General features: G+C 46.5%; 1 protein-coding gene across 1 annotated transcript in view; it reads left to right on the plus strand.

The window, feature by feature from the left end:
- The first annotated feature begins 6,310 nt into the window (after positions 1-6,310).
- The window catches only part of TUB (tubby bipartite transcription factor), a 61,951-nt gene continuing 40,857 nt past the window's right edge, over positions 6,311-27,404 (plus strand). Inside the window, exons 1-2 of the mRNA XM_011954373.1 lie at positions 6,311-6,495; positions 7,112-7,159. Of these exons, the coding sequence (XP_011809763.1) occupies positions 6,338-6,495; positions 7,112-7,159 (206 nt within the window). The 5' untranslated portion in view covers positions 6,311-6,337. The remainder of the gene's footprint in view (positions 6,496-7,111; positions 7,160-27,404) is intronic.

Raw genomic sequence — 27,404 nt, forward strand, 5'->3', positions numbered from 1 at the left:
TCCCTAGGCTACAGGAGCAAGGTGAGTTAACTGCTGATGAGCACAGCTGCTCTGGACCCCCAAATCTGTTTTGTCACCTGAAAGACTAAGCAGGCCAGTTCTGGGCATGGGCTTTGTGTCACTCCCTCTGTTGGCTGGTGACAGAGCTGAGGTCCTGATAGAGTGGTGGGGAGACACTGCCGAACAGATAATTAGAGGGTGCCAATATGCTCTAGGGGGGATCCTGGGAGACAGGGAGCTCCAGAGGCACCGCCCCTTCCCTGCCCGCTTCTCTGCTGCTTCCACACCCTGGGGCCCATCGTGCCCCACTTCCTGCAAGCCCCAAGCCTTTGCAAACAAAACAAAAGCCATTTCCTTGGTTCCCTTTTGTACATCTGAGTTCAGGGGTCCATTTCAGGGCCTGCACTGGAGCAGAGGGAAATTCCGGGGCCTGAAGACAGAGCTGCATTCCTGCTGTGCCGCCACAAGATGGCACTCTTGAGGTGTCTGCCCCCATTTGAGAACTCCAGGAGTTTCTGACACTTGCTGGCCTTTCACAGGCCCAGTTTCAGCCTGAAGATGGTGGTCACACACACTCTGAATCCCGCCAGGCCTGATTAGCTCTGCCTGCCCCCTGAAGCAGCTCATGGACTTCTTCAGACTTTGTAGTTCTGGACATATTGACCCCTTCCGAAAGGGCCCTCAGGAACTGCCTGCAGTGTAATTACCTGCCTGCTTATACTCCTCCCCACCAGGCACTCCTGAGAGTGGGACCGTCTTACTCTCCTCGGGGCCACCTGCTCCAGCCCAGGGCCTGGCACGGCGGAGATGGCAGAAGTGTTTGGTGGGGTGTGATGTGTAAAGAGTACAGAGTGCTGCTGTCGCCATTCATCCCGCTACAGTTTGTTGGTGAATGCATTTTTAGTATCAAGCTCCCTGAAGGAGAAGCCAAGGATAAAGATACAAGCTCACGGTGTATCCTGGGAAGAGGGATTGGTTCACAGAGAGGAGCAGCCTTGCAGCCTTTCCCCTCCAGCCTGGTTCTGGCTGTTGCCAGCATTCTAGGAGTTCTCTAGACAGGACGAAAGGCACTGCAGGGATACACGGAGGGTGGGAAAATGGAGTTTGTTTCCAGGTAGAATTTTGGGACATACCCGGCCTTGTCTGGGAGCAATCAGGGTCCAGAGTCAAGGGCTAGGATGGGCTCTGGGGCCTACTGTGACCTCATCCCTCTCACCTGGCCCCAGCTCAGGCCATTCCAAGAGCCTCCCAGCCTAACAGCAATGTGTGGCTATCCAAGGATCCCAGACAGAGGATTGGAGGGCTGCACCTGTGTTTGGGGGACAGCCACCCCTCCCCCTAAGCACCTGCTCTGACAGCACAGGATGATGTCAACAAGGGACTTCCATGAAGCCCAAGGGGAAGGACAGTGGGAGTGGGGGCTGAGGTCTGGACTCTGCTTAAAGACTGACAATGATGGGTGGGGGCCCCTCACCCGCTGTGAGTTCTAGGAAGAGGGTGAGCATTCCTGTTGACTGTGGCCCATTGTGTTGGCAGAGTCCAGGCCAGTTTGTGCTCTTGTTGTGACCCCAGGAGGGAGTCCTTTGCTGGATCATCTACCTCATGGGATGGTACTGACATGCAGGTACCATTTCCCTGCCTAAAATAGGCTCCAGAGTAAGACTGGCATCACTCACCAGGGTAATTATTGGTTTGGGTTCAATTTCCATTCAAAACAGTAATCCCAGCCTGAGCTGGGTGTCAGATCTGAAGGTTGATTATTAGTAACATTTATCAACAGCCTCTCTCAGCTTCAGGCAATTACATCTCATCTGCCATTCCTGCTCCCAGTCATGCAAAATTGCCAGCTTCTTCCCTGCCCACCCCCTCCATTCCCCTCTCCCCTTTTTCTCCCATCTCCTCCCCTTAGCAGACAACCTGACCGAGGGCAGGAGGTGGGTGCCACCTTATGACTCACTATCACCCTGTGTGGAGGGGGTCCATGTGCACGCTAGGCACCTGTGCTCCCCAGCAGCAATCTTCATGTTACAGTCTTGTGAAATCCGAATCTGATTCTATCAGAACTGAGAAGAATCTGTGGAGGGGATAGACGGGAACTCATGTCTCCCGGCTCCTTGTCGCATGATGCGTTTTCAATGGCACTGTGTTCCTTCCTGCTCCTGACTCAGTCTGTCCCTCCCCTGCAGGGCTGAGACTAGGGTGAGGCTAGAGAGGCATTGACCTTAAGTACAACATTCAAGGGATCTCGAACAAGCTCAATGATTAAGATAAATGATATTTCAATATAGTGTTTTTTAAAAAATCAAAATGAATGCAAAACATGCACAACAAAATCAAACTTTTAATAAAAACAAGATACAACACTGGATTTGCAGGCCTTGGCCTCACTTACCTTACCCTAACTCCAGTCTTGTTTATCATGGACAGTTTTGCTTTGATTTGATGGAAGTATTAAATCTCTTGGCTGCTGAGTTTTTTGACAAATCTTTACATTCTGCACCCCAGGCAAGAGCTTCATTCAGCTCACCCTGGCGCTGGCCCCACTGTTCTCACTTCCCGCTGGGCCCTAACCTCCTGCTCCCTTCAGCTCTCACTGTCTACTACCTCAGGCTGGGTGGCTCAGTTTCTCTCTTAGCAGGTGCCCAGGGCAGCAGGACACCCAGAGGGACCCTCCATGGGCTGTCCTTCCAGGGTGCCCATCCTCCATTCCATCCCACTGGACCCTGCTTCAGCTGTCAGACACCTCAGGGAGGGCCTACAGGTTGCCAGGGTAACTGCTGTGATAACTGGAGGACAGAACATGCTGATCTTGCTCTGCTCCTAGAATCACATCCAGCCAGGGCTGGATGAGTGCAAGCAGGCACGCCTGACAGTGTCCCTGACACGCTGATCCAAAACGTCGCTGGACATGTATGGAGGTGGAGAACATTCCATGTACCCGCGTTCCTCCAGGGAGAGGACAGCATGAGGCTGGAGGAAAACTGTGGTGATCTGTTTGTGACAGGGAGGTGAGAGGCTGAAGTAGACATGGATGCTTGCTAACCAGCCTTCTGCAGAGGGTAGGTCTGATTCGCTGAAGGGCTTCTGTTCTGCTGAGCAGGGTCTGTCAGTGGGGGGCGCACCTGTCACCAGAGAATACCCTTTCCCTGCCCTCCCCTGGCTGTGCTCCAGTAGCCTAAAACGTAAACAGACATTTCAGAAAGATCAGTGTTGAAGGGGTGCCCAAGATGCCAAATTATATCTGGGACTTGAGACACTGTTATGTCAAGATCCAGGCCTAGGCCAGCTGGTCACTCAGTGTCCAGATGCCTGTCACAGTGGGAGGCCTGAGTGTCTCAGGGGACATCTATCAGAAGCACCTCTGCCCTGCCTGTTCCACTCCGTGATCTCCCTTCTGAGCCCCCACTGCAGCACAGAACCAGCTGGTCATCTAGCCTGGCAGTAGTAAGTCATTCTATTTTCCTGCAAATAGGAATACATGGTTCCTATTCCTCCTATGCACTCTGCCACTTACTGGGCAAGCGAATTCCCCTCTCTGAGCCATAGGTTCCCCTTTTGTGGAATATCAATAATAGCACCCTTCTTAGAAGGTTGTATTCACCATTCAATGCACTAATGCAAAGCACTGTGACAGACTGAAGAGTCATGTTCTGTGGGGTCCTGAAGGACAGAACTAGGACCGAAGGGAGGTGTGTTTGAGCTTTAGGTGAAGGAGCAATGGCCAACTACAGAGATGGAGGGACCACTCTGGGAAGAGCAAGCACCCTGATGCTCAGAGCGTGCATGAGGAGGTTTCATAATCACCATCCAGCAGCTTAGCCTCAAAAGGGCTGCCTGCCTCAGGGAGCTATGACCCTTGAGAGATGGGGTTTATCCAGCTGTGAGGTTCTGTTTGAGCATCATTCCTCAGTTGTCCTCCAGGGGGTCATGGCACAAGTCTCAGTAGCACGGGCCCCATGGTCCAGCCTTAAGGTAAGAATAGATCTCCCTGGAAGAAGCTGGCTTCATCTACAGTTGATAAGTTCACTTTTTTTTCTGGTCCACTTTCCTTGGTTTAACCCTATGACCAAACCTGAGAACTTTGGCAGGAAGGAAACCAGGGAGGATGTTGTGCATGAGAAAGTGCTGGCCTGAGCATCGACTTTGAGATGTCCCTTTACTCTGACTGGAAGGTCCCATTCCACCTGTAGCAAGACAAAAGACACGTGAAGGAGAGTTTCTGGGAGACTGAGGATGAGGTCTCCAGTTGCAGGTGCATGCACACGTCCATTTCCCCACTGGAAGGTGCCGGCATGCAGGGTGTCTGTGCATGTGCCCCTTGCACTGACTCCCTTGAAACTGGCTGTGCAGCTTTGAGGCATGTGTCCAAACAGAGAGAATGGAAGACCCCATACTGGGAGCCTTGGCTTTGACCTTGCCTTTCTCTGAGCCTGATTTTCCCAACAGTGTTACAGGAGGAGAAGGATGAGATGCCCTTCTCAGCTGATGTCTGTGATTCTTCTGTTTTCTGGAGGCCACGAGTGTTAACAGAATGTGCTCATTTTTGCACCCTTCTTCCGTGCCCACTTACAGTCTGTCTGCTTAGCAGATGAGGGGTCTGGGTTTCCAGGGTCCATTTGGGGTGGGGTCAGCAGTGTCCAGCTTTGCATCTGGGTATCACTTTTCGTCCTGATATTTGAAATTAGATCCTGAAGATTCCTAATTATTGTTCCAGGTTCTCGTTGAAAATCTGGGTGTAATTTTTTTTTTTTTTTTTTTTTGAGACGGAGTCTCGCTCTGCCACCCAGGCTGGAGTGCAGTGGCTGGATCTTGGCTCACTGCAAGCTCCGCCTCCCAGGTTCACGCCATTCTCCTGCCTCAGCCTCCTGAGTAGCTGGGACTACAGGCGCCCGCCACGTCGCCCGACTAGTTTTTTGTATTTTTTTTTTTTAGTAGAGACGGGGTTTCACCGTGTTAGTCAGGATGGTCTCGATCTCCTGACCTCGTGATCCGCCAGTCTCAGCCTCCCAAAGTGCTGGGATTACAGGCTTGAGCCACCGCACCCGGCCCAAAAATCTGGGTGTAATTTTTACAAGAGCATGGCCGAGGATGGACCCAGAGGGGAAGTAGCGGGGCTGGAGGGAGGAAAGGGAGAGACAGAAGGTGATGTTGTCATTAGGAGTTAAAGCCGGTGCCTGGTAGTACATAAGGCTGGACAGTTGGCAGGATCTTTGGGCAGACTAAAGCAGCTTAGATTCTGTCCAGAGGCAGTGGGGGTCTTCTGTAATGTTTAAGTGGGCTGGGAGGACATGATCTTAGGAAGCTCACTGTGGTGTCAGTTGCAGGATGGATTTGGGAGGAGCAAGTTAGACGTAGATGCCCATCATGATGCCAAGATCTGGGCAACAGACAGGAAGGCTCTTGCTCAGAAGTGGCTCCAGGGAAGGTGAGGTACATAGAATTGAGAGATGCTCAGTAGATGGCATCAGCAGTGCTTGATGATTGTCTGGATTGGCAGAGGAAGGTGGACAGGGAAAAGCAGAAAGCTACAATGGTGCCTCAAGGGGCTGAGTGATGTCACTCACAGAGACAGAATGTATAGAGTGAATGTTCAGACTCACAGGAAGTCCAAAACTGCATACCCCAGTGTGAGGTGCTGTGGGAGATCCGGGGTGCAGGGTCCAGAGAACAGGTAGGTAGAGTTTAGAAGAAGGCTGGGTCCATGATGCAGCCTTTGATGTTCCAATGTAAGAGTTGTGGGAGATGAGGCCTTGAGAGTGGATGGGAACACCCCAGGTGCATTTCAGGTGAAGCAAGAGGTCAAGAGGCTGAGGACACAGATGAGCAAATCCTAGATCTTCCATCAGTCCCTAGAAGGCACGATGTGTGCCCCTCCCAGCACACAACCTGAGCCCTAGCACAGAACTGGCCACAGAGAGGGCAGCGGTGAATGTGTCCTCTGTGGTTCCTCCAGATGGGGCCTTTGTCCTCAGTGCACTTGGCTCTGCCAGGGTTGCTATAGTAACCTACAGATGCAGAGAGACTTGGCCTCCGCGTTGTCATGGAAACTAGCAATTGGGTGTCCCTGTGTAGCATGGCCACTGAGACCTTGAGGATTCAGTCTGGTCCGGAAGGGTTTGGGAGGGAGACTGCGACCAGAAGACGTTTCCATGTCCTAATTAATGGATGATGGTGGTTGTTAGTCTGACTGTTGCCACGGCGATGAAGGGAGACACCCAAGTGGGCTTGTGCTGGTTTCAGTACTGAGACGAATACAGGGAATTTCAACAGACTCCAGGTCTTATTGTGCAGCCTGAAGTGGGGCCATCCCTCAAACCCACTCCATCCTCTGGCCACAATGGGGGCCAGGACACCTTTGCCTTCTTTCTGGGTTTCTTTCTTTGCCGAGACAGGGATTTTGTTCCCAGGAGGCAATCCCTGGCCCATGGGATCTCAGCATTCAAAGCAACAACACAGGAAACCTGGGCCCCTGAAACGGGGCCACCGAGGAGATCGGTAAGCTTTCAACATCCTGCCTTCAGCCCATGGGCCCAACCCCTGCTTCAGCTCCACCCACCCACCCTCACTGACCTCAATCCTTTACAGTCCCAAGGCCTCCCCTTCCTGATGGCGCTGCTCCCCCATCACCACGTGGAGCCCCATAGGTCATCCCCCGAAACCCCTCATGCTCCAGACAGGTGATCAGGGAGGCTTCATTACTCCAGGAGCTGCCCAGGACCTCAGGGGGGTCCTCCACCACGGGAGTAAGGGCCTCTCCCCCGGCCTCCAGGGCTCTGGCAGCTCCACACTCCGGCCCTCTGCCTCTTCTGGAGGGCTCCTCCTTCCAGCTTCTGCCTGCTGCCCCACCCCCCCAGTGCTTCATTCCCACGGCTTGGGTCATCACTGCCCTTGTCTGGACTGCCTACCTGCCTGCCTGCCATCCAGGGCCCACAGAGTGAGCACTCTGTGGAAGTCCCTCTACCCTGATCCATCACATAACTCACCTACTGAGGCAGCTGAGACCAGGGCACTGAAAGAGGCCTTGAGTGACCAGGTCTGGCCAGGCAGTGGGCAGGGATGATGAGGTGAGGCTGCAAGGGTGCGGAGAGTCACCCCTTCTTTTCCTCCTCAGGAGAACAACCAAGAGGAAGTACTGGAAGGAAGGAAGGGAAATCGCTCGGTGAGCTGGAGGGGAGGAGGGTGTGCCAGCCCTGGGGAAGGGCCAGCCACAGGAGACTGCGAGGGAGGGGGGGGAGGACGTGGGTGGCTCAGGGGCCATGAACCCCATAATGCACCTGGGGGTGTGTGTGTGAAATGGGGTTTAGGGGAGGGTGTGACCACTGGGCAAAGCCTGCTCTTACTGTGTGTGACTGTTGTGGCCTTGGTTTGTCCCTCTGGGATCCTCCTGTGGTCTTTTTGCCCTGACTCTAACCGGGTGGTGCTGATGAGCAGGCCCAGAGGCCTGGGCTCTGTTCACCAGCCTGTCCAGGGACTCTTAGCCAAGCCACCTCAGAAAGGAGGTGCCCTCTACATGTGGTCGCACCATAGCTTAGGACCACAGAGGGAATCATGGTGGCAGAGCCTCCAGCCCCTCTGCCCTCCCATTGCCCAAACACCCAGATGTGAAGATGCCCTGCCCCAGGGGTGCCGTCCCAAGCCTGCTTTCTAATGTCAGGAGGTGGGTCTTGCCTAAGGGTCCTAACCAGGACCTCACTTGTTGTTTACACATGTTGGGGTCCCAAGGATATGTTTCTTGGCCCGTGGGATGTTCATAACTGCCCTGTGAAGGAGGGGGTGCTGTCCTGTGTACAGATGAGGCAAAATGACAGGATCGTATCCCCAGCTGCAGAGTGTCTGCTGAGTGTCCCCAACACTCAGCAGTCTTACTTACTGGGAAGTAAGTCTTACTTACTGGGAAGTCTGCCTGTCCTTCCAAGGAACCAGGCCAGAGAAACGGGGCACCTGGGGCTCTGCTTTGCCTCCTCAGATGTCAGTTCTGGGTTGCTGATGGGGTTTGTGATGATGGTGCCCTAAAGGGATGCTCTGTGTAGAGCCAGGGGTCTTGGGTATGGCCTTCATGGCAGGGACCCCATTGCTCTCCTTTTCTACACATGGCCTCAAACCAGGTTGACTTTTTAGCCTAAAGAAAATCTCATGAAGAGAAAGACAGTGGTGTGGGGGAGGGTGTATCACTTGAGCCTACTTCACAGGCTCTTGGGAAGCAGCAGTAGGAGGAGGAGGGGTGCAAGTTGTGAACCCCAGAGGGATGACTCTGCTGTGATGACTGTTAATGAGGCTTAAGACTTCAGCTCATTTGTCGTGTGCAGCTGGTGTATTTTGAGTGATGTAAGTTGATGACACCCTCCTTCCTGAACCCACTGTCAAGGCTGCAAGAAATTTTTGAGATCCTACATCCAACCCCTTGTGTAACAGGCAAAACAGGCCTCAGGTTCTGAACCAAGGTCACACTGCAAGTTTGTGGTAGACTCAGAACTAGAACACAGGCCCCCTGCTCAGGGTTCTTTCTCTGTACTTCAGGAGAGGGAACCAGCATCACTGTGTGGGAGTCAAGGGGCTTCTCAGGAGTGAGTAGTCCTTTGGCCATGACCTTGCCTTATGTGAAGTTCTGAGCATAGTGTGAACTGTATGTCTACAGCTGATGGCTGCCTGGCAGGGACTCTTGGTTATACTGGGTTTCTGGGCTGACTCATTTCTCGGGTTTGGTATCTCTCTACTTCATGCTGAAAGGTTCTTCCCTGTTGAAAGGCTCTGCCAGTATCCCTTAATATCAGGTAAAACTGCACAGTTCAAGATGGTGCCAGCAAGCATGACGTTTCCCCCATGGTGACACAGGGCAGTAAGTAGGTAGATGAGGAGCCAGGCATCTTGGGGTTGAGGGCTGACTTACAGGACCCTATCTCCGTAGGTTTGGGATAGTCATAATCAATGGCAAAGTTAATGATCCAGCCACTTAGGCATATAGCAAAGCAAGATAACCTTGGCTTGTTGTCTTCAACTTGTTGAAGAATGTCATCTCCATTTCATCCACTCATTAGTTGGCATCTTGGGATCATTTGAAACTGTTCCACCTGTGAAATCCTAATCTTCAGAATGTACCTCCTATGCATTCTGTCTCCCATACCTCCACCATGTCTGTTCATAGAGACCTCAGGCCCTTGAGCCCTAGTTTTTCTCCTCACTCTGAATCAACTCTTGTTCCTATTCTATCTGAGATCTGCTGCTTGCCACTTCAACTGCCCACCAGTCACCACCTGGCCTCTTAGTCTCCTACCTCAACCTTAGAACATGGTAACTGCCTGCTTTCTTTAGTCCTTCATGAATTGACATTAGTCCAAATTCATGGTCTACGGCCTCCAGCGAGCCCCCAGCAATGCCCAGCAGTCCTGTGACCTGGGCCTGCTCCAGTTCCTCCATAACTATTTCAAAGCTCTCACATTACCCTCTTATTGGGATATAATTCATATACCATACAAGTTGCCTGTTTATAGTGTACAGTTCAATGGTTTTAAGTTGTATGACCATCACTACAATCTATTTTAGAACATTTCCATTACTGTCCCCAATGAAAACCCCTGCCCATTTACAGTCTCACCCTTTTCCTACACCCCCCAGCCTTAGACAGCCACTAATCTATTTTCTGTCTTTATAGTTTTGCCTATTCTGGACATTTCATATAAATTGAATCACATAACTTGTAGTCTTTTGTAACTGACTTCTTTGCTTAGTAGAATATTTTCTAGGTTCATCTATGTCATAGCATTTATCAATACTTCATTTCTTTTTATTGCTGAATAATATTCAATTGTATGGGTATACCACATTTTCTTTATCCATTCATCAATTGATGAATGTTTGGATGTTTCCACATTTTAACTATTATACATAATGCTCATATAAACTCTTGTGTCCAGGTTTTTATATGGACATATGTTTTCACTCCTTGGGTATATGCCTAGGATCTATGTTCAACCTTTTGAGGAACTGTCAGACTGTTTTCCCAAGTGGTTGTTGCATTTTACATCCCCACCAGCAGTATATGAGGGTCTCAAAGTTTTTTCACATTCTTGCCAATACATGTTATTATCTGTAATTTTAAGTATAGTCATCCTAGTAAGTGTGAAGTAGTATCTCATTGTGGTTTTGGCTTACATTTTGCTGATGACTAATGATGACTAACAATGTGCTTATGGACCATTTGTATATCTTCCTTGGAAAAATGTCTATTCATATCTCTTGTCCATTTTTTAAATTGGGTTGCCTTTTTATTACTGAGTTGAAGCATGCTTTATATATTCTAGGTACAAACAAGATGCTTATCAGATATATGGTTTGCAGATATTTTATTCTTTTCTGTGGTTGTCTTCACTTTCTTGATGGTGTCTTTTGCAACACAAATATTTTACATTTTTATGAAGTCTAATTTATCTAGTTTCCTTTTGTTGCTTGTGCTTTTGGTGTCATATGTGAGAAACCGTAAGATTTCTTAACAAAGATTTCTGCCTATGTTTTCTTCTAAGAGCTTTATAGTTTTGGCTCTTTCATTTAGGTCTTTGATTCATTTTGAGTTAATTTTGTTATTGGTGTGAGGTATGGGTCCCAACTCATTCATTTGAATATGGATATTCAGTTGTCCCAGCACCATTTGGTGAAAAAAACGTTTTACCTTCATTGAATGGTCTTGCTATCCTGTTGTAAATCAGTTGACTGTAAATGCAAGTTTATTTCTGTGCTGTCAATTCCACTGCATTGACCTATATGTCTATCTTTATACCAATACCACATTACCTTGATTACTGGAGCTTTGTGGTAAGTTTTGAGATCAGGATGAGTTCTCTACCTTTGTTCTTTTTCAAGGTTGTTTGGCTATTCTGTATCCCTTAATTTTTTCTTACTTATTTTAGGATCAGCTTGTCAATTTCCACAAAGAAGCCAGCCAGTATTCTAATGGAGATTGGATTGAATCTGTAGATCAGTCTGGAGAGTATTGCCATCTTAATAGTCTTTTGATCCATATGCACAGGATATCTTCTTATTTATTATTTAGGACTTCTTTAATTTCTTTCAAAGAAGTTTGTAGTTTTCAGTGTATAATATTGCACTTATTTTTAAAAGTTTATTCCTCAGTGTTTTATTCTTCCTGATGCTTTTGTAAATTGAATTGTTTTCTTAATGCAAGTGTATAGAACTGTGTATAACTGATTTTGTGTAATGATCTTGTATCCTGCAAACTTGCTGAACTTGTTTATTAGTTACAATGATGTTTTAGTGGATAACTTAGATTTTCATTACACAATATTATGTCTTGTATGAATAGAGATAGTTTTACTTGTTCCTTTCTAATCTGGATGCCTTTTGCTTCATTTTCTTGCCTAATCATCTTGGCTAAAACCTCCAGTACAATGCTGAATACATTTGTCTAGAATGAGCATCCGCTCCACCCCACCGCCCTTTTTCTGGCTGCTCTTAAGATTTTCTCTTTATCATTGGCTTTCAACAAATGATTATGTGATGTCTTGGTATAGTTTTCTTCATGTTTCTTCCACTGAATGTCTTTTGAATTTCTTGGATATTTGAGTATATGGTGTTCATTATATTTGAAAAAACATTGGGCATTATTTCTTCTATTTTTTTCTGCCTTTTCCCCTGAAACGCCAATTATGTGTGTTAGTTTGCTTAATGTTGTTCCAGAGTTCACTGATACTTTGGTTTTCATTTTTCAGTATTTTTTCTGTGTTTTATTTTGAAATACTTCTACCTATACCTTTGAATTTATGAATCTTTTCTTTGCACTGTCTAATTTCATGAAGTATATTATTTTATTTTAGATACTATGTTTTTCATCTCGAAGCTTGACTTGCATCTTAATTATATCTTTCATTTCTCTCCTCCTCATAGTCATATTTTCTTCTACCTTCTTTACATGGAGTAAGTTTATAATAGCTCTTTTAACATTTATGTCTGCTAATTCTGTCATCTGTGTCATTTCTAGGTATCCTCCTACTTGTAGTGTTTTTACCCACAACACTTCTACACTAAATATGTGGTTTCTTTCCACACCAACAACCAATTTGGCAACTCTCTGGATGCCAACTGAGGGTTCAGCAATTTAATTTGATTCTGTTACTAATTATAATAATTAGTTATTGCAGACCCCACAGGTTAAGGGCTCAGTCCTGCAAGACTTCCCCCATTTCATAAGTCCCAGGTTGTCACCTGTACTTCTGGCCAACCAGCTATAAATTGGGGGCTCCTAGGACCCCTTCTCAGGTATGAACATTTGCTAGAATGGCTCACAGAACTCAGGAAAGCACTTTATTTACTCTTTACTGATTTATTATAAAGGATACAACTTAGGAATGGCCAAATGGAAGAGACACCTAGGGCAAGGTATGAAATGGCATGGAGTTTCCATGACTTCTCCAGGTGTGCCACCTCCCCAGCACCCTGATATGTTTACCTGCCAGGAACTCTCCAAACCCTGTCATTTAGGGTTTTATGGGGGTCCTGTTAGATAGGTACAGTTGATTAAATCATTGACCATTGGTGAGTGAACTCAATCTGTAGCCCTTCTCCTTTCCCCAGTGGCGTAGGGGCGAGCAGCAAGTTCTAATCCTCTGATCACATGGTTGGTTTCTCTGGCAGCCAGCCCCCATCATTAAGCTATCTAGAAGCCCACCAAGAGTCACCTCATTAGAATAAACTCAGGTATGGTTGAAAGTGGCTTATTGAGAATAAAAAAGATGTTCCTATTATGCAAGAATTTCCAAGGGTTTTAGAAGCTCTGTGTCAAGAACTGGGGACAAAGATCAAATATATATTTCTTATTGTGTGCACTGGTGATTGATTTTTCTTCTAGTTATGCATCTTCTTCTCCTTTTTTGAATGCCTGGGTAATTTTTGATTAGATGATAAATGTTTTAGATTTTACAACGTTGGGCTTTGTTTTATCCTTTAATAGTTAATGCTGGGCTTTGTTCTGACAAACAATTAAGTTACAGGTTGAGTATCCCGAATATCTGAAACCTGAAACACTCCAAAATCTGAAACTTTTTGAGAGTCAAATGACGCTCAAAGGAAGGGCTCATTGGGGCATTTCAAATTAGGGATGCTGAACAAGTAAGTATAATACAAAGATTCCAAAATTTGCAAAAGTCCAAAATCTGAAACACTTCTGGTCCCAGGCATTTTGGATAAGGGATATTCAACCTGTACTTGGAATCAGTTGGATCCTTCTGGGGTTTTCTTTTAGGCTTTGTTAGGGCAGGTCCAGAGCAGCCCTTGGCGGAGGGCTAAGTTGGCCTCACTACTAAAGAGTGCTCTTCTGAGGACCCTCCCTGATCTGATGTTCTGTGTATTAGGAGGTCTTTCTACTTGGAGTGGTAGGAAGACAGGGTATTTCCAGCCTTCTGTGAATTTCTGAGATTGCTCTGCTTACTTCTCTCTGTGGTTCATTCCTCAGCCTTGGGTCATTTTCTCACATGCATGTGCAGATCAGTACTCAGCCAGAGATGAGGGCAGCCCTCTACAGTCCTCTGAAGCACATTCGTGCATTCTCTCCCTCGCCTCCCTCCATCCCTTCTTCTCTTTCTCAGTCTCTTGCTCTCTCACTCTCTAGCTCTTCCTTGTGGAAACTCTTTCCAGGGAATAATCAGGGCACTGGTGGGGCTCACTTTATTTGTTTTCTTTCCTCAGGATCATTGCCTTGCACCGCCTTTTGTCCAATGTCTGACTGTTGTTTCATCTGTTTTGCCTGGTTTTTAAATGTTAAGGCAGAGACGTAAATCTAGGCCCTGTTACTCCATTGTGACTGAAGGCAGAAGTCTCTCCTTAGTTTTAGGCTCACCATTTTAAGTGCTTACCCTACATTCCCAACTGGATTATCACACAGACCCCTCCAACTCAATGCATCCAAACTAATATCTTCTCTCACCAACCTGTCCCTCATCTTCTATTTCCTGTCTCCTGGGGAAAACCCAGCCCCAAATCTTAAAGGCCACCATGACCTCTTCTTCACCATTCCCTGATATTTAAATAAAATCCTTTCAGTTTCGTATTCTTTGTTAGTCCCAAATCTGTGCATCTCTTTCTTTCTCTCTGGCCACCAGATCACCTAGGTCCTCACAGTGTTCAGTCTAAGTGACCATATAGCAGCCTGCAAAACTGCCTCTTTGCCTCCAGCCTATCTTACTCCAAGCCATGGGCCACACTGAAGCCAGAGTCACTTTTCCAAAGCATAGATAGGATCATATCATCCCCCACTTAATATATTTCAGTGGATTCTCTAAAGCAGGGGTGTCCAATTTTTTGGCTTCCCTGGGCCACATTGGAAGAAGAAAAATTGTCTTGGGCCACACATAAAATACACTAGCACTAACGACAGCTGCTTCACTTTTTTAAAATTTGCAAAAAAATTTCATAATATTTTAAGAAAGTTTACAAATTTGTGTTGGGCCTCACTCAAAGCCATTCTGGGCCACGTGCAGACTGCAGGCTGTAGGGTGGACAAGCTTGCTCTGAAGCTTTAGCACAGAACCCTGCATTCTTAGTGGAGACAAAAGGCTCTTTACTATCCGGTTCCTGTTACATTCTCCAGCATTGTCTCCTCTCCTGCCTCTCCCCACTGCCAGCTACACCAGCTCTCCAAACTCATGTACCCTTTTCCATTTCTGGGTTTCACCTGTGGCTCCTTCCATTTGTAGTGCTCTTCCCTGTCTTCACCTGGTAAACTTCTCATCAGCCTTCAAGACTTGGTATCACCTCTGCCAGGAAGCCTACTCAGATGTTCTCAATCACATGCAGTGCTAAACTCTATCACAAGCCTTAGTAAATTTCCATCAATCATAATTCTATCCAAATCTGCTACTGGGCTGTGATCTGTCTGAGGGTAAGAACATAGTTTACTTGGCTCAGTACCCTCAGTGGAGAGCCATGCACAGAATAGATACTCATTATAAGTGCACTGGATGAAGGAATGGAGGTGTGGAGCCATGGCTGGTGGAAATGAGATCCAAGGCCAAATGCCCTCGAGTGGCCTGGAGTCCCAACAGCAGAAGGGCTCCGTGCAGCAGGGTCTTCCTCCTAGATTCATGCAATGTTGAGCTTGAGGGTTTGTGCTGCCTGCCTGCTTTACTGCACAGGGGTAGACTTAAGGATCTTGCCGTTGCTACATTTATACCTTTTGTTTCAAAGGGAGCCCTGATGAATCATCCAAACCTGCATGGAGCCTGAGCCCCAGGGAGGGGACTTGGGGTGGTTGGGCCATCTCCTGCATGTGGCTTAGAAACTGTGTCACAAAGAGGCTGATACATCCCAGGGCATATTTCTTGAAAAAAGGCTGTGATGAAGGTCTTTGATGACTGTGACATGCCACCATGCAATATAACTCTGCTAGAAAAGGTCCCATTTGCTCATCCATTTTAATAATTATTTATATCCTTTACTGTCATTTGATTACAAGTGCCATGAAGGCAGGACCATGTCTTTTTTCTTTTTTCATTGTTGTGTCCTCAGCCTACAGCGAATGTACACAGTGAGCATTCAGTAAAGAATTTTCAAATGAATAATAATAGCTAACATTTGTTGAGGACTTATACCACACATGATTCTAGGCCATTTACACATATTAACTCATTTAATAGTCACACTCTGAGGTGAGTACTGTTATCATTCTCATTTCACAGATGAAAAATTAGACACAGAGTGGTTAAATTGCCTGAGGTCACATAGTTAGTAACTGGTGAGGGAAGCTTTCAAAGACTTGATGAATGAATGAATAAGTGAATGAATGTTTTAATTTAAAGTGTCCACAAAAAGAGACTACAATAGATGAAGGTGTTTTTTTGTTTTGTTTTGTTTTATTTTAGATTTTTTTAAGAGATGAGGTCTTGTTCTGTCACTCAAGCTGGAACATAGTGATGTAATCAAGGCTCGCTGTAGCCTAGAAGTCCTGGGCTCAAGTGATCCTCCCACCTCAGTCTACTGAGTACCTGGGACTGTAGGAATATGCTGCCAGACCCAGCTAATTTTTTTTTCTTTTTTGTGGAGACAGGGCCTCATTTTGTTGCCAAGGCCAGTCTGGAAACCCTGGTCTCAAGCAATCCTCCCAACTTGGCCTCCTAAAGTATTGCAATTACAGGCATGAGCCACTATGCCTGGCTGAAGGCTGTATTTTTTAAAACAATCATCAGAGCATCAGACTTTCCATAATTTGGGCTATTCATACTCAATATCAGTTAATATATTTCTCTATATAATATGTAATGTTATGTAATTATATGTAAGATTAAATATATGCAATTAAGTATGATAATATTACATATAGCATATATCATTTGACATTACTGCATGCCAGACTCTGTATTGTTTTACATAAATTATCATATTTAATATTCATAATTCTGTCAAAGAGATATGAGAATCCCTGTGAATTCCCATGGTATAGCTAAAGCTCAAAGTGGTTAACCTCAAAGACAAAGAGCTTACTGCAGAGCAGGATTTGAACCCAAGTCTATTTGACTCCATATTTGTGCTCTTACCTGCTTTGCCATCCTCTCTCTTCTGTAATCGGCCCAAAGCATGGGCTACTTTGGGCTTTCCAAACTCTTACCCTTCTAGGAAGCTACCAAACTCTATGGCATAGTCTTCATTTCACAGCCTAACCCAAGAGGGACTTTCAATGCCCCAGACAGGTTCTCCCAACCCCCATCCAGCAGGAAGAGCTGAGGCTTCCACAGCTCAGACCTTGTGGTGTGTCGTCCTGCTATTTTAGAACTTGAAGGGTGCCATATTGGAGGCCATCCTAGATCAACTAAATCAGAGTCACTGAGAGTAGGACCCAAGAATCTGAATTTTAAATAGCTCTCCAGGTGATTCTGATGCCTAGGCAGATTTGAGAACCACTGGCCCAGGCCCCGGAAAGAGACAATGGATACTCCTCAGGAAAAGAAGTAGTGGCTTATTGCCCAGGCCACCTTCACAGCACCTTTTAGAACCATGGTGTAGAACTTAAAGTATAAAAAAAAAAAAAAAAAAAAAAAAGAACCATGGTGGCATTATGTTGTGTATATATACATATACACACACACACACACACATACACATAAAATAACATTAATTTTATTGTGTAACCTCTTAACTTTTACTGGTTCCACAATAAAATTGCATCCTTTTGGGGGATGTAATCTTATGAGATAATTGGCACACATATTCTCCAAAGAAAGACTAGTAGGACCATTAAAACAGAGGGAAAGCTTAAAGTCAAGGTAAGACAGGAAGCTTTCAAATAGCTAATGGCCAGGACTAGTTGTTCCACTGGGAACCGTCAGCAGGGGAGCGCAAGGACTGCCAGTTGTGAGCATCTGAGAGTGGATGCTGAAAATGAAGTTGTTTCTTTTATTTGTTTTGTGTTTTGCTCTGTTACTGAAAAAAATGGGCTTAAATTCTTAGGTGCTACTTTGTAAAGGATCTCGGGTGTTATCTGAAAAAAATGTGTAATATGAGTTTGTTCACAAATGGCAATTATGTATGTTTGTGTGTGCCTATATCCTAACGACGTTGTGTAAACTGTTTTGTCATCTAAATTTTTTGTGTAACATACTTTCCCATATTGTTAAATATTATTGGACAAATACTCTTTTTAGTGGCTATATAATAGCTCTTTTATGGATTTGTTGAAATTTAATCATTCCTTTATTTTGGTTATTTCCATAATTTCTAAATTCTCAGTGATGAATATATTTGTACATAAATCTCTATACTCTTATGATCACTTTCTTAGAATAGCTTCAGAGAAATGAAATTAATAGCTCAAAAAGAGTGAATCTCTTTAAAGTTCTTTGATACATTCATATTATCACATTTCTTTCCAGAAAGGCTGTCAATCCATTCTCTCCCCACAGTATCTGAAGGGCCACCCTCACTGCATATTTGCCAGCTTGGCACTCACTTCAATTACAGTATCTCTTGCCATATAGAAGATGGTGATTTTTACCTAATAAACCTTTATGGCTTCTGGATTTAGGAACATACTTAGAAAAACTCCCCCACTCCCTGCACATAACTGGAAGAATACTCTCTATCATGTTCTACTTACAGTTTTCTTTTTTATAATAAACCTTTAATCCTCTGTTATTTGTTTTTGTATGGAATGCAAAATAGGGATATAACTTTATTTGCCCCAAATGGATGGCAAGTAGATCTCTAAGCCACTTACTAAATAATCCAGTGTTTCTTCAGTGTTTTGAAAGCCCACCTTTATTGTAAACCAATTTCTTCTATATACATGGAATTATTTCTGTACTGCATTGGTCCATTGGTCATTCTCATGTCAATACCACCGTTTTTGGTACAGATTCCTAGTACAGATGAATTATTGGAGATTCATAGCACAGTTTGATAACTGGCATGGTAAATGCCTCTTCATTCTTTTACAGTTACAACATTGTTTTGGCTAACTTGGAAAATTGGCTTATTTTTCCAGATGAATTTTGGAATAAATTTGTCCAGGTGCAAAACAAATCTACTGCATTTATGATTAGAATGGAATCACACCTGTCAATTTATTTGACAAAATTGTAGTTCCATACAGGAACAGGGGAAGCATCTCCTTTTATTAAGGGTGTTAATATAAGTAGAACTTTTGCTTTATTATTAATAGAATCATAGTTTGTTTTCGTGTATGTCCAAGGCATTTCTTGTGAAGTTTCCCTAGATAGGTTATTTTTTCTATTGCTTGTATGAATAGGACCTTTCTCCTTCTCCTTCTTCCTCTTCCTCCTCCTCCTCCTCCTCCTCCTCTTCTTCCTTCTTCTTCTTCTTCTTCCTTCTTCTTCTTCTTTTCTTCTTCCTCTTCTTCTTCTTTTCTTCTTCCTCTTCTTTTTTTCTTCTTCTTCTTCTTTTCTTCTTCTTCTTCTTCTTCTTCTTCTTCTTCTTCTTCTTCTTCTTCTTCTTCTTCCTCTTCCGCTTCTTCTTCTGCTTCTGCTGTGCTTCTTTTTTTTTTTTTTTTTTTTTTGAGATGGAGTCTCACTCTGTCTCCCAGGCTGGAGTTCAGTGGCACGATCTTGGCTCACTGCAAGCTCTGCCTCCTGGGTTCATGCCATTCTCCTGCCTCAGCCTCCCATGTAACTGGGACTACAGGTACCCACCACCACTCCTCACTAATTTTTTGTTTTTGTATTTGTAGTAGAGATGGGGTTTCACCGTGTTAGCCAGGATGATCTTGATCTCCTGACCTCATGATCCAGCCACCTTGCCCTCCCAAAGTGCTGGGATTACAGGTGTGAGCCTCTGCGCCCGACCGGACCTTTTTAATTATATTTTTAAATTGGATGTTTCTGATATGTAGAAAAGCCACTTATTTACGGGTAGTTATTCTGTATTAATCAATGCCACTGACCTATTTATTAATTCTAATAGTTTTTCAGTTAATTTTCTTAGATTTTGCTAGGTAGACAGTTGGATATGCAAATAATGATCAATTTATCTTCTTTAATAACTATGTGAAAAAATAAATTATTGCATTGGCTAGAACTTATAAAACAATGTTTAGTTATATTCTTTATCCTGTCAACTATACTTCTGTTCCTAGTTTACTAATAAATTTCTTTTAACCAGAAATGAGTGCTGACTTTTATCCAAGACCGTTTTGGTATCTGTTAAAAACTTATGACATTTATCATTAGACTTATTAATGTGATATATTATATAAATAGGGTTGCTCATATATAAACCATCTTTCCATTTCTGGAAATGGAATGAGCTCTATATGGTGCATGTTATATTTTTCATTCAACTTACTTCTAGGTTTGATTTGTTAATCTTTTATTTAGAATGCTAAATATATTTTTAATAAGTAAGGCTGTTAAGTAGTGGAGTTTTAGGTATCTGGGGAGTCAGATTTTTATATCAGGCTTTGATTAACCTTGCAAAATTAGTTGGTTGCATCTCATCTTTTTTTGTGTATTGCTGAGTGATTCCTCTAACTCAATAATTGTCTGTTTTTAAAAGTTTGAAATACTTGGCCAGGCACGATGGCTCACACATGTAATCCCAGCACTTTGGGAGGCCAAGGCAGGCAGATCACGAGGTCAGGAGATGGAGACCATCCTGGCTAACAGGGTGAAACCCCGTCTCTACTAAAAATACAAAAAAATTAGCTGGGCGTGGTGGTGGGCACCTGTAGTCCCAGCTACTTGGGAGGCTAAGGCAGGAGAATGGCGTGAACCTGGGAGGCGAAGCTTGCAGTGAGCTGAGATGGCGCCGCTGCACTCCAGCCTGGGTGACAAAGTGAGACTCTGTCTCAACAACAACAACAAAAATTTGAAATACTTGTCCCCAAATTCATCTTGGTCTGGCACGTTTCTTGTCTGGAGCTGTTTAGCAACATTTCCAGTTTCTTCCATGGTTATTAATCTAATCAACTTTTCTACTTCTTTTTAAGTTTAGAGATTTATATTTTCTAGAAAGTCCATTGTGTTGAGATTTTTAATTTATTAGTCTAGAAATGTAGTAAGAGTCAGATGTGTACAGTCTCATTTGTATCTTTGATTACAGCTCTTTCTTAAAGGTTTGACTCTTTTGTGGTCCTCTGACTTTCCACATGCCCCTCCTTGAGTCTGGCAGGGGTAAGGGCTGGAGAGAGAGAGAGAAAGCGTGAGCAAGTGAGAGAGAGCGAGCGAGCACACATGGGAGTAGGGAATGGTTGTGGGCCCATGTCCATTTCCATCAATTGGAATGGATATGTCTGAGCCTGTAGACGTGTCCTCACCTGCATGCCATGTCATCTCCCAGCTTGAGTGTCTGTTCTGGCATATCTATGTGTACACCTAGATGTGTGTCCTGGCATATGTATGTGTGTATGTGTTCCTCCATATATGTGTCAGCATGCATGCACACATGGTCTCTGCAGCCATGGAGATTTCCACTTTGTGTGAATATTGTGTACATGTTCCTGTGTGTACTGTACCTGTGTTCATACATGTACATGGCTGTATGTGCCTGTGTAACTGTCACTGGGAGGCATGTGGCACGTCTGGCTGAAGGGATGGTAGAGTAGCTCAGCACAGCCTTGGTGCTTACATGGCTTATTCTCTACCATATTAAACAGGCTCTCAAAGGACCAGAAGGTGAAGAGCAGGTGGTTTGGGCAAGGTAGGGTGTGGAGGCTGGACTGTTCTAGAGTTACTCTGTCATGACTAACCCAAGTCTGGAGCCCAGGCCTAGATGCTCAGCCTGTCTCCCCTGGAAACCCCTAGACAGAGAAGAGAGGGTTTACTGTAACTCATCAGTCAGGGCAGCTGTCTGTTGTTGCCATGGAAATCTGAAGGCAGCATCTTCTGCAAGGACCAGGATGTAGAGTCTAGAGAGGACAGGCTGCACCAGCCTGGTAGGATCAGTCTGGAGTGGCCTGTGTGTGTGCATGTCTGAGAGAGAGAGAGAGGTGGGAGGAGAATGCAAGATAGTGAGCTTTCTGAAGTGGGTGATGCATACCTCACCATTGCTCTCTAAGACCTCAGCCATTACTCTGGATTATTGCTGGGTGGCGCTGTAAGAAGGTGTGTACCCCTGAGATGGCTTCCCTGTGCCCATCAGGACCCGGTCTGGCCTGAGGCTGCTCTTAGAGTATGCTGGGACCACCTAGACAGATGTGCTGGTATCTGCCCATCATGGGCCCCAGAGCCCACCCAGCATCTGCTGCACACTGGCTCCTCCTTGCTCAGATGATAGGGGGGTCCAGGAGGGAGGCCCTTACCCAGGCCACACAGATGCTGGGTGATGGGAGCAGACAGCAGAGGCCCCTCTCCCCAGGACTCAGCTCTGCTGCTGATGGGCTGGGGGTAAGGGCAAGGGACAGGGCGAGGGTACAGGATGATGATTAGGGGACAGGATAGGGTCCAACCTTCAGGTGGAGCTGAGGGTTGGGACAGCCAAGGACAGTGTGTGCGTCTGCCACCGCCTCAGTCTGGCAAGGCATAGGAAAGGGACACCCCCTTGGAGTCCTGACAGCCCCTGTGGAGTTGGAAGCGGGAGCCCTGGCCTCTCTGCTCACCTTCCCACCAGCCCCTCCGCTCAGGGCCCTGTGCCTTCTGATCCCTCCCTGTGACCAGGGGAGCCTGGGCTCAGCATTCACTGTAGCCTGGGCAAGGCCCTCAAGCCCCCAAGAGTCCCGCTCTCACAGAGTGTGGGAGGAGCTTCCAGAAGCAGATGGGCATCCTTGTTTGGGTTGAGGGTACTGGGGAAAGCAGGAAGGAGCTGGCTGCTGGAGTCGCCTGAGTCTGGGTCTGGAGGACACAGAGGTGTTTAGCCAGCAGTCTGGTCCTATCCCTTCTCAGCTCTCTGAAGTCCTCCCTGCACCTCAAGCCAGGACCTGACTTCCAGGGAAGCAAGCTGTCACCGTGAGGAAGTGCACCCTAGCTTTCCCACCTCATGCTACCAGGATGCCCCTCACTGCTCCTTAATCTAGGGCATGGGCTCAGAGGGCTGACTGGGGTCTCCTGTCCTGGAATGTGGGGCCATATGGGAATGCCTTGAGTGTGTGAGGACCATATGGGAATGCCTCTGCGTAGGGGTGGCATGAGTGTGTGCTGTGAGGTGTGAGTTTGGAGAGAAGTATAGATAAATAATGGGCACGTGTGTGTGGTGCGCATGATCGTGCTGGCAGGGATAGGCGGGGGAATGTCTGGAGTGTCAGTGGGTTGTGGCGGGCAGGGTGAGGCATCCATTTCTGTGTGAAATGCCTGGGGGTAGGGAAAAGGTATTTGGCGCAGTACATGTGAGTACAAAGTACACGAAGGAATTTCGGGTACATATGCACATGGAGCCTTTGTGGGGTGTGGTTTGGGTATGTAGGTAGCTGTGTGTGAGGCAGAGCTGGAGGAAAATCTGTCTGTGGGGTGTCTGAGGTGATGAGTGGGAGGCAGCTGTCTACAGGTCAGCTTGTCTCTGGGTGGTATAGGGGGTGCCATGTTATTGTGTGTGATGTGGTTTGGGAGGGTGAGGGGTGTGCAGGCATGTCCCCAAAACAAGTGCATGGTGTGTCTCAGGTAAGGTGTGGGGGCAGTGATGGGAATGAACTACAGTATGTAGGCCAGGTGTGTGGGGGAAGGGCAAGCGAGCATTTCATTCTCTCCACACCTCACGAGTTAGGAGGCACCATTTTCCCCCTCAAAGTTGAGGAACCTGAGGCCCATAGAGTGGAAACAAGCTGGCTGGGTCACATAGCAGGGACTGTTAGACTCTCAGGATCCCTCTGGCAGCTCGCAAGCTAGGCTCTAGAGGGCTGGGGAGGGGACTGGCCCTCTGCGTAATGGCAGTAATCGGGGGTCCCATTCAATTCTTTAGGGTGACTGTCCTGGAACTGGCCCAGAAACGGCTTATGAGAATCAATTGCGCAGTAAAGGACAATGTTTGTAAGCCCATTGCTAAACATAGCTGTTATTAAGAATCAAACTGGCCAGGCACAGTGACTTGCGCCTGTAATCCCAGTGTTCCTGGACCAAACTGAGGGTGGGCTGCTTATTCTCAAGGCCCAATAAGGAGATGCAGATGAACTAGGAGAGAAGGGAATTCTTATTTCTGTAACTGGTTACAGGGAGAAGGCCTGGAAATTATTGCTAGACCAACTCAAAATTACAAAGTTTTCCAGAGCTTATATACCTTCTAAACTATATGTCTGTGTGTAAGTGTGCATTCATCTAAAGACATAAGTGATTAACTTCTTTTAATCTATAACTAAGATTTGAGTCCTGAAGACCTTCCTCTGGAGCCTCAGTAAATGTACTTAATCTAAATGGGTCCAGGTGCCAGGGTGATTACCCTTATCTTGTCCCCTGCTAAGTCACGGAGGTTTGGGGAGTTTCTTCAGACCCCCAATAAAACTTGTTTAATCTTAAGCAGGTCCTTTAAGAATTCCTTCATTATTCTGTCATGCTTTAAGGCCCAGGACAGGCCTGGGCAAAACTCTCACTGGGCTTTTGTTCCATTCCAGCCTCTGTGTAAGGGGACTGCTTCTGTCAGCTTTTAATATTGAACTTCACCACTCAGTCAGCGCTGAAACAGCTGTTACGGAGGCCTGCGTTAGTGACACCTGGCCTGCCACACCAGCACTTTGGGAGGCCGAGGCAGGAGGATTGCTTGAGGTCAGGAGTTTGAGACCAGCCTGGGCAACATGCTGAGACCCCCATCTCTACAAAAAAATACAAAAATTAGCCGGGCATGGTGATACATGCCTGTAGTCCCAGCTACTCAGGAGGCTGAGGTCAGAGGATCACTTGAGCCTAGGAGGTCAAGGCCACAGTGAGCCGAGATCACACCACTGCACTCCAGCCTGGGCTACAGAGCAAGACCCTCTCTTTCAAAAATTTTTTTAAAAAAAGAAAGAAGAAGCAGTATAAATTTAACGTTAAATAAATTATGTTTACAAAGGTAATACACTGAAAACTCACCACTTCCTATTCATTTTACTGCCTTTCCCTGCACCTGTCTGTTGTATGTGCAGGGTGGAGCTGCCACATGACTGTGCACTGCTGAGCATCTCCTCCCACCTCTGTGCTCAGTCACATCACAGATCGGCCATGGCGAAGGTGGCTAGACCAGGGAAGTCAACAGGTGCTGCACATTAAGACCAGATTTATTGTTTTGTTGATTGTCTAGACCTAAGAAAGTGATGGGAAAAATATTACTAATGCAGATTAAATTTTAAAGGGTGTTATGTTTATAGCTGCTCCATGGGGAATAGCAAAAACAAAGACTTTTCCAGTGTTCCCAAACTATTAACCTATTCAGCAAAGAAATCACTCAGACCACCAGTGAAGGAGTGAAGTTCGGACATGTCTTTGTTGTTTCACTTTCAACTTACTTGTTAGCATAAATGAAAATATCAAGCAACATTAAGTTGGAACTACAGTAATTTGTCATTGCAACCATAGGTTGGCTACAGATAAAGAGTTAGGCGAAACCCATTGAGTGGATTGATTTCTGGGACAATCATCTGGCTATATGGAATTTACAATAAAGAATATTGGATATTTCATTAGTATTCGTAAATTATGTGCTATACATCCTTTGTGTCAGTAAAATTTAGAGTAAACTTATTGAGTCTATGCATGCAGACATTTTCTGGAGAGCTTGTTGTTAAATGTCACTGTTAACACCCCGTAGGCCCTCCATTACACTTAGTCCCAACATGTCTCCTTACTGTGCAGAGGGTGAGGTAGGGTGGGGTAGAGGGACATGTGTAACTTGCAGAGACCCTGGGAGCAGTGTCTCAGATTTCCAGACAAGCTGTGGCTTATCACTAGATCAGCTTGACCTCCTCCTGACCAGGGGCACTGGAGCTCCCATTCATTGATCCCTTCTCTGTACCAAGCTCAGGGATTTACAGGTCAGAGGAAGAAGACATGGTCACTGCCTGTATGGAGCTCATAGCCCAGCAGAGGAGACATCCAGTCACAATTAGTCACACCCTGGAGAGTACAGGGGCAAAAAGGAAGGAATTGCCCAGCTGAGGCAGGAGGGAGACTGGGACAAGAGGAGCTGCTCAGTGGAACAGTGCCTCTCAGTATTTAGTGTGCAACATCCACAGATCTGTGTTAAAAATGCAGAGATTCTCTTTTGGCAGGTCTGGGCAGGGTGGTGCCCAGGAGTCGACAGTATGCTAGGGGATGGTGAAGCAGGTACCCAAGGGCACATTTGGAAAAGCCTTGATCTGAAGAGACAAGAGGGTGTGTGCTGAGGCAGGAGATGAGAAAGTTCTTTCGGGAGATCTGCTGGGAGTTTAGGAGTGGCTGGAGCAAAGCCAGCCTGGAGGGGAGACAGCAGAGCAAGGCAGGAGAGGGGTCAAGGGGCAGGTCCTGCAGCCTCACAAGCCTCATGGAAGAGCTTGGTTTATATCCTTTGGAATGAGGAGCAGTGGAAAGAGCCTTGTCAGCAGACAAGTGACATGCTCAGGTTGGCTTTTAAAAGTGTAATGTTCCTGGAGCAGGCAGAACTGCAGTCCAGGAGACCAGAAGGAGGCTGGGGACATGTGAGACCTCAATCTGGGCAGAGGCACTGGGAACAGGGGAGGGGACCGATAGGAGGGCTTCACAGGTGGAGCCGCAGGTGAGATGAAGAGGGTTAGGATGGCGCCTGGGTTTCTGGGGAGATGACTGAGTGAATGGCAGGACTATGCACATTGCCAGAAAATCAGGAGGAAGAGCAGGTCTGGAGTAAGGTGAGTTGCTTTGAACCTGGAGAGTTAGAGGTGCCCCTGGAGGGGCCCAGAGGCATTTGGAGCTCAGGGGAGCCATCAGGAAGTAGATTTGGGAGCCCCGTGGACAGGTGGGAAAGCCAAGAAAGTGAAGAGGTCACCTGTGGAGAACACAGTCACAAGGGTCCAGATCTAGTGCTGAAGGGCCAAGAACTCAGGCCTGTCTGGACCTTGTTTCTGGAAGGGGTGGTCCAGACACCAGGTTCCTCCATGCAGGAAAGCCAGAGAGCGGACAGGAGAAGGTTGGAGGAGGTCAGAACCACGGGTGGGGTTGCTGGCCACCTCTGGCTTAGGAGCTGGAGGCCACAGTGGTTAGGAGTCATGGGGCCTCAGTTCTAGCTCCAGCCCTGGCTCTGCTACCAACTTGCTGTGTGACCTTTGGCAGATCGCTACCCACTCTGGGCCTCAGCTTCTTCATCTGAAAATAAGAAAGCTGGACCATACCACTGATTTTCAAATGACATTTGGAGCCCCCGGGTCACCCAGAGCATCTCCAGGAAGCAGGAGTTGAGGGTGATGGAGAGGGAGAGGCTGAGAGTGTGGAACTCTAGTCCCATCCTGTCCCCAGCTTCATCCAGAGCCACTTGCATTTATGTTTTCTGTTAGCCTCTTCGTGACAGGATGTTTTCCAACTGAAAACTACTGGGCCAGAAGATCCCTTATACTGTTGTGTGTATTTGGGGTCTGTGAATCCTTGCCAACATAGAAGCTGATGGAGTCTGAAGAATAACACACACTGAGAAAACCAAGCATCATCATTACAGACACTGTGTGAACTCCCTGCCTGCCACCCACACAGCACAGTCACCGTTATGTCCACGCTTACGTAGGCCTGGGCTCTGCCTAGCTGCGCGTGATTTCAGCAGTGGATGCAGCTCATTTTGCCCCCGCCTGATGGCTGGCTTATCCCCAGCCCCAGCCATCAGGGTGCCCCAGGGTGGGGCCTGTGTGGCCCTGGCCCTTCTCCGCTGCCCCAGTGCTGTGAATCCACAGGTCAGCCTCCTTGTTCCTTGATGCTCTCTGTCATTGTCTCTACAAATGCAGAGAGTCTCTAAACAGGACACAACACATTTCGTCCTTCCTTGGGCCTGGCATCAGCAACGATGTCACCTGTGTGGGAGAGGACTCAGCGGGTAGTGTCCTGGCTTCCCTCCAGCCC

This window comes from Colobus angolensis, unplaced genomic scaffold (assembly GCF_000951035.1).
Source record: "Colobus angolensis palliatus isolate OR3802 unplaced genomic scaffold, Cang.pa_1.0 Scaffold381, whole genome shotgun sequence".
NCBI classification, from domain to species: domain Eukaryota; kingdom Metazoa; phylum Chordata; class Mammalia; order Primates; family Cercopithecidae; genus Colobus; species Colobus angolensis.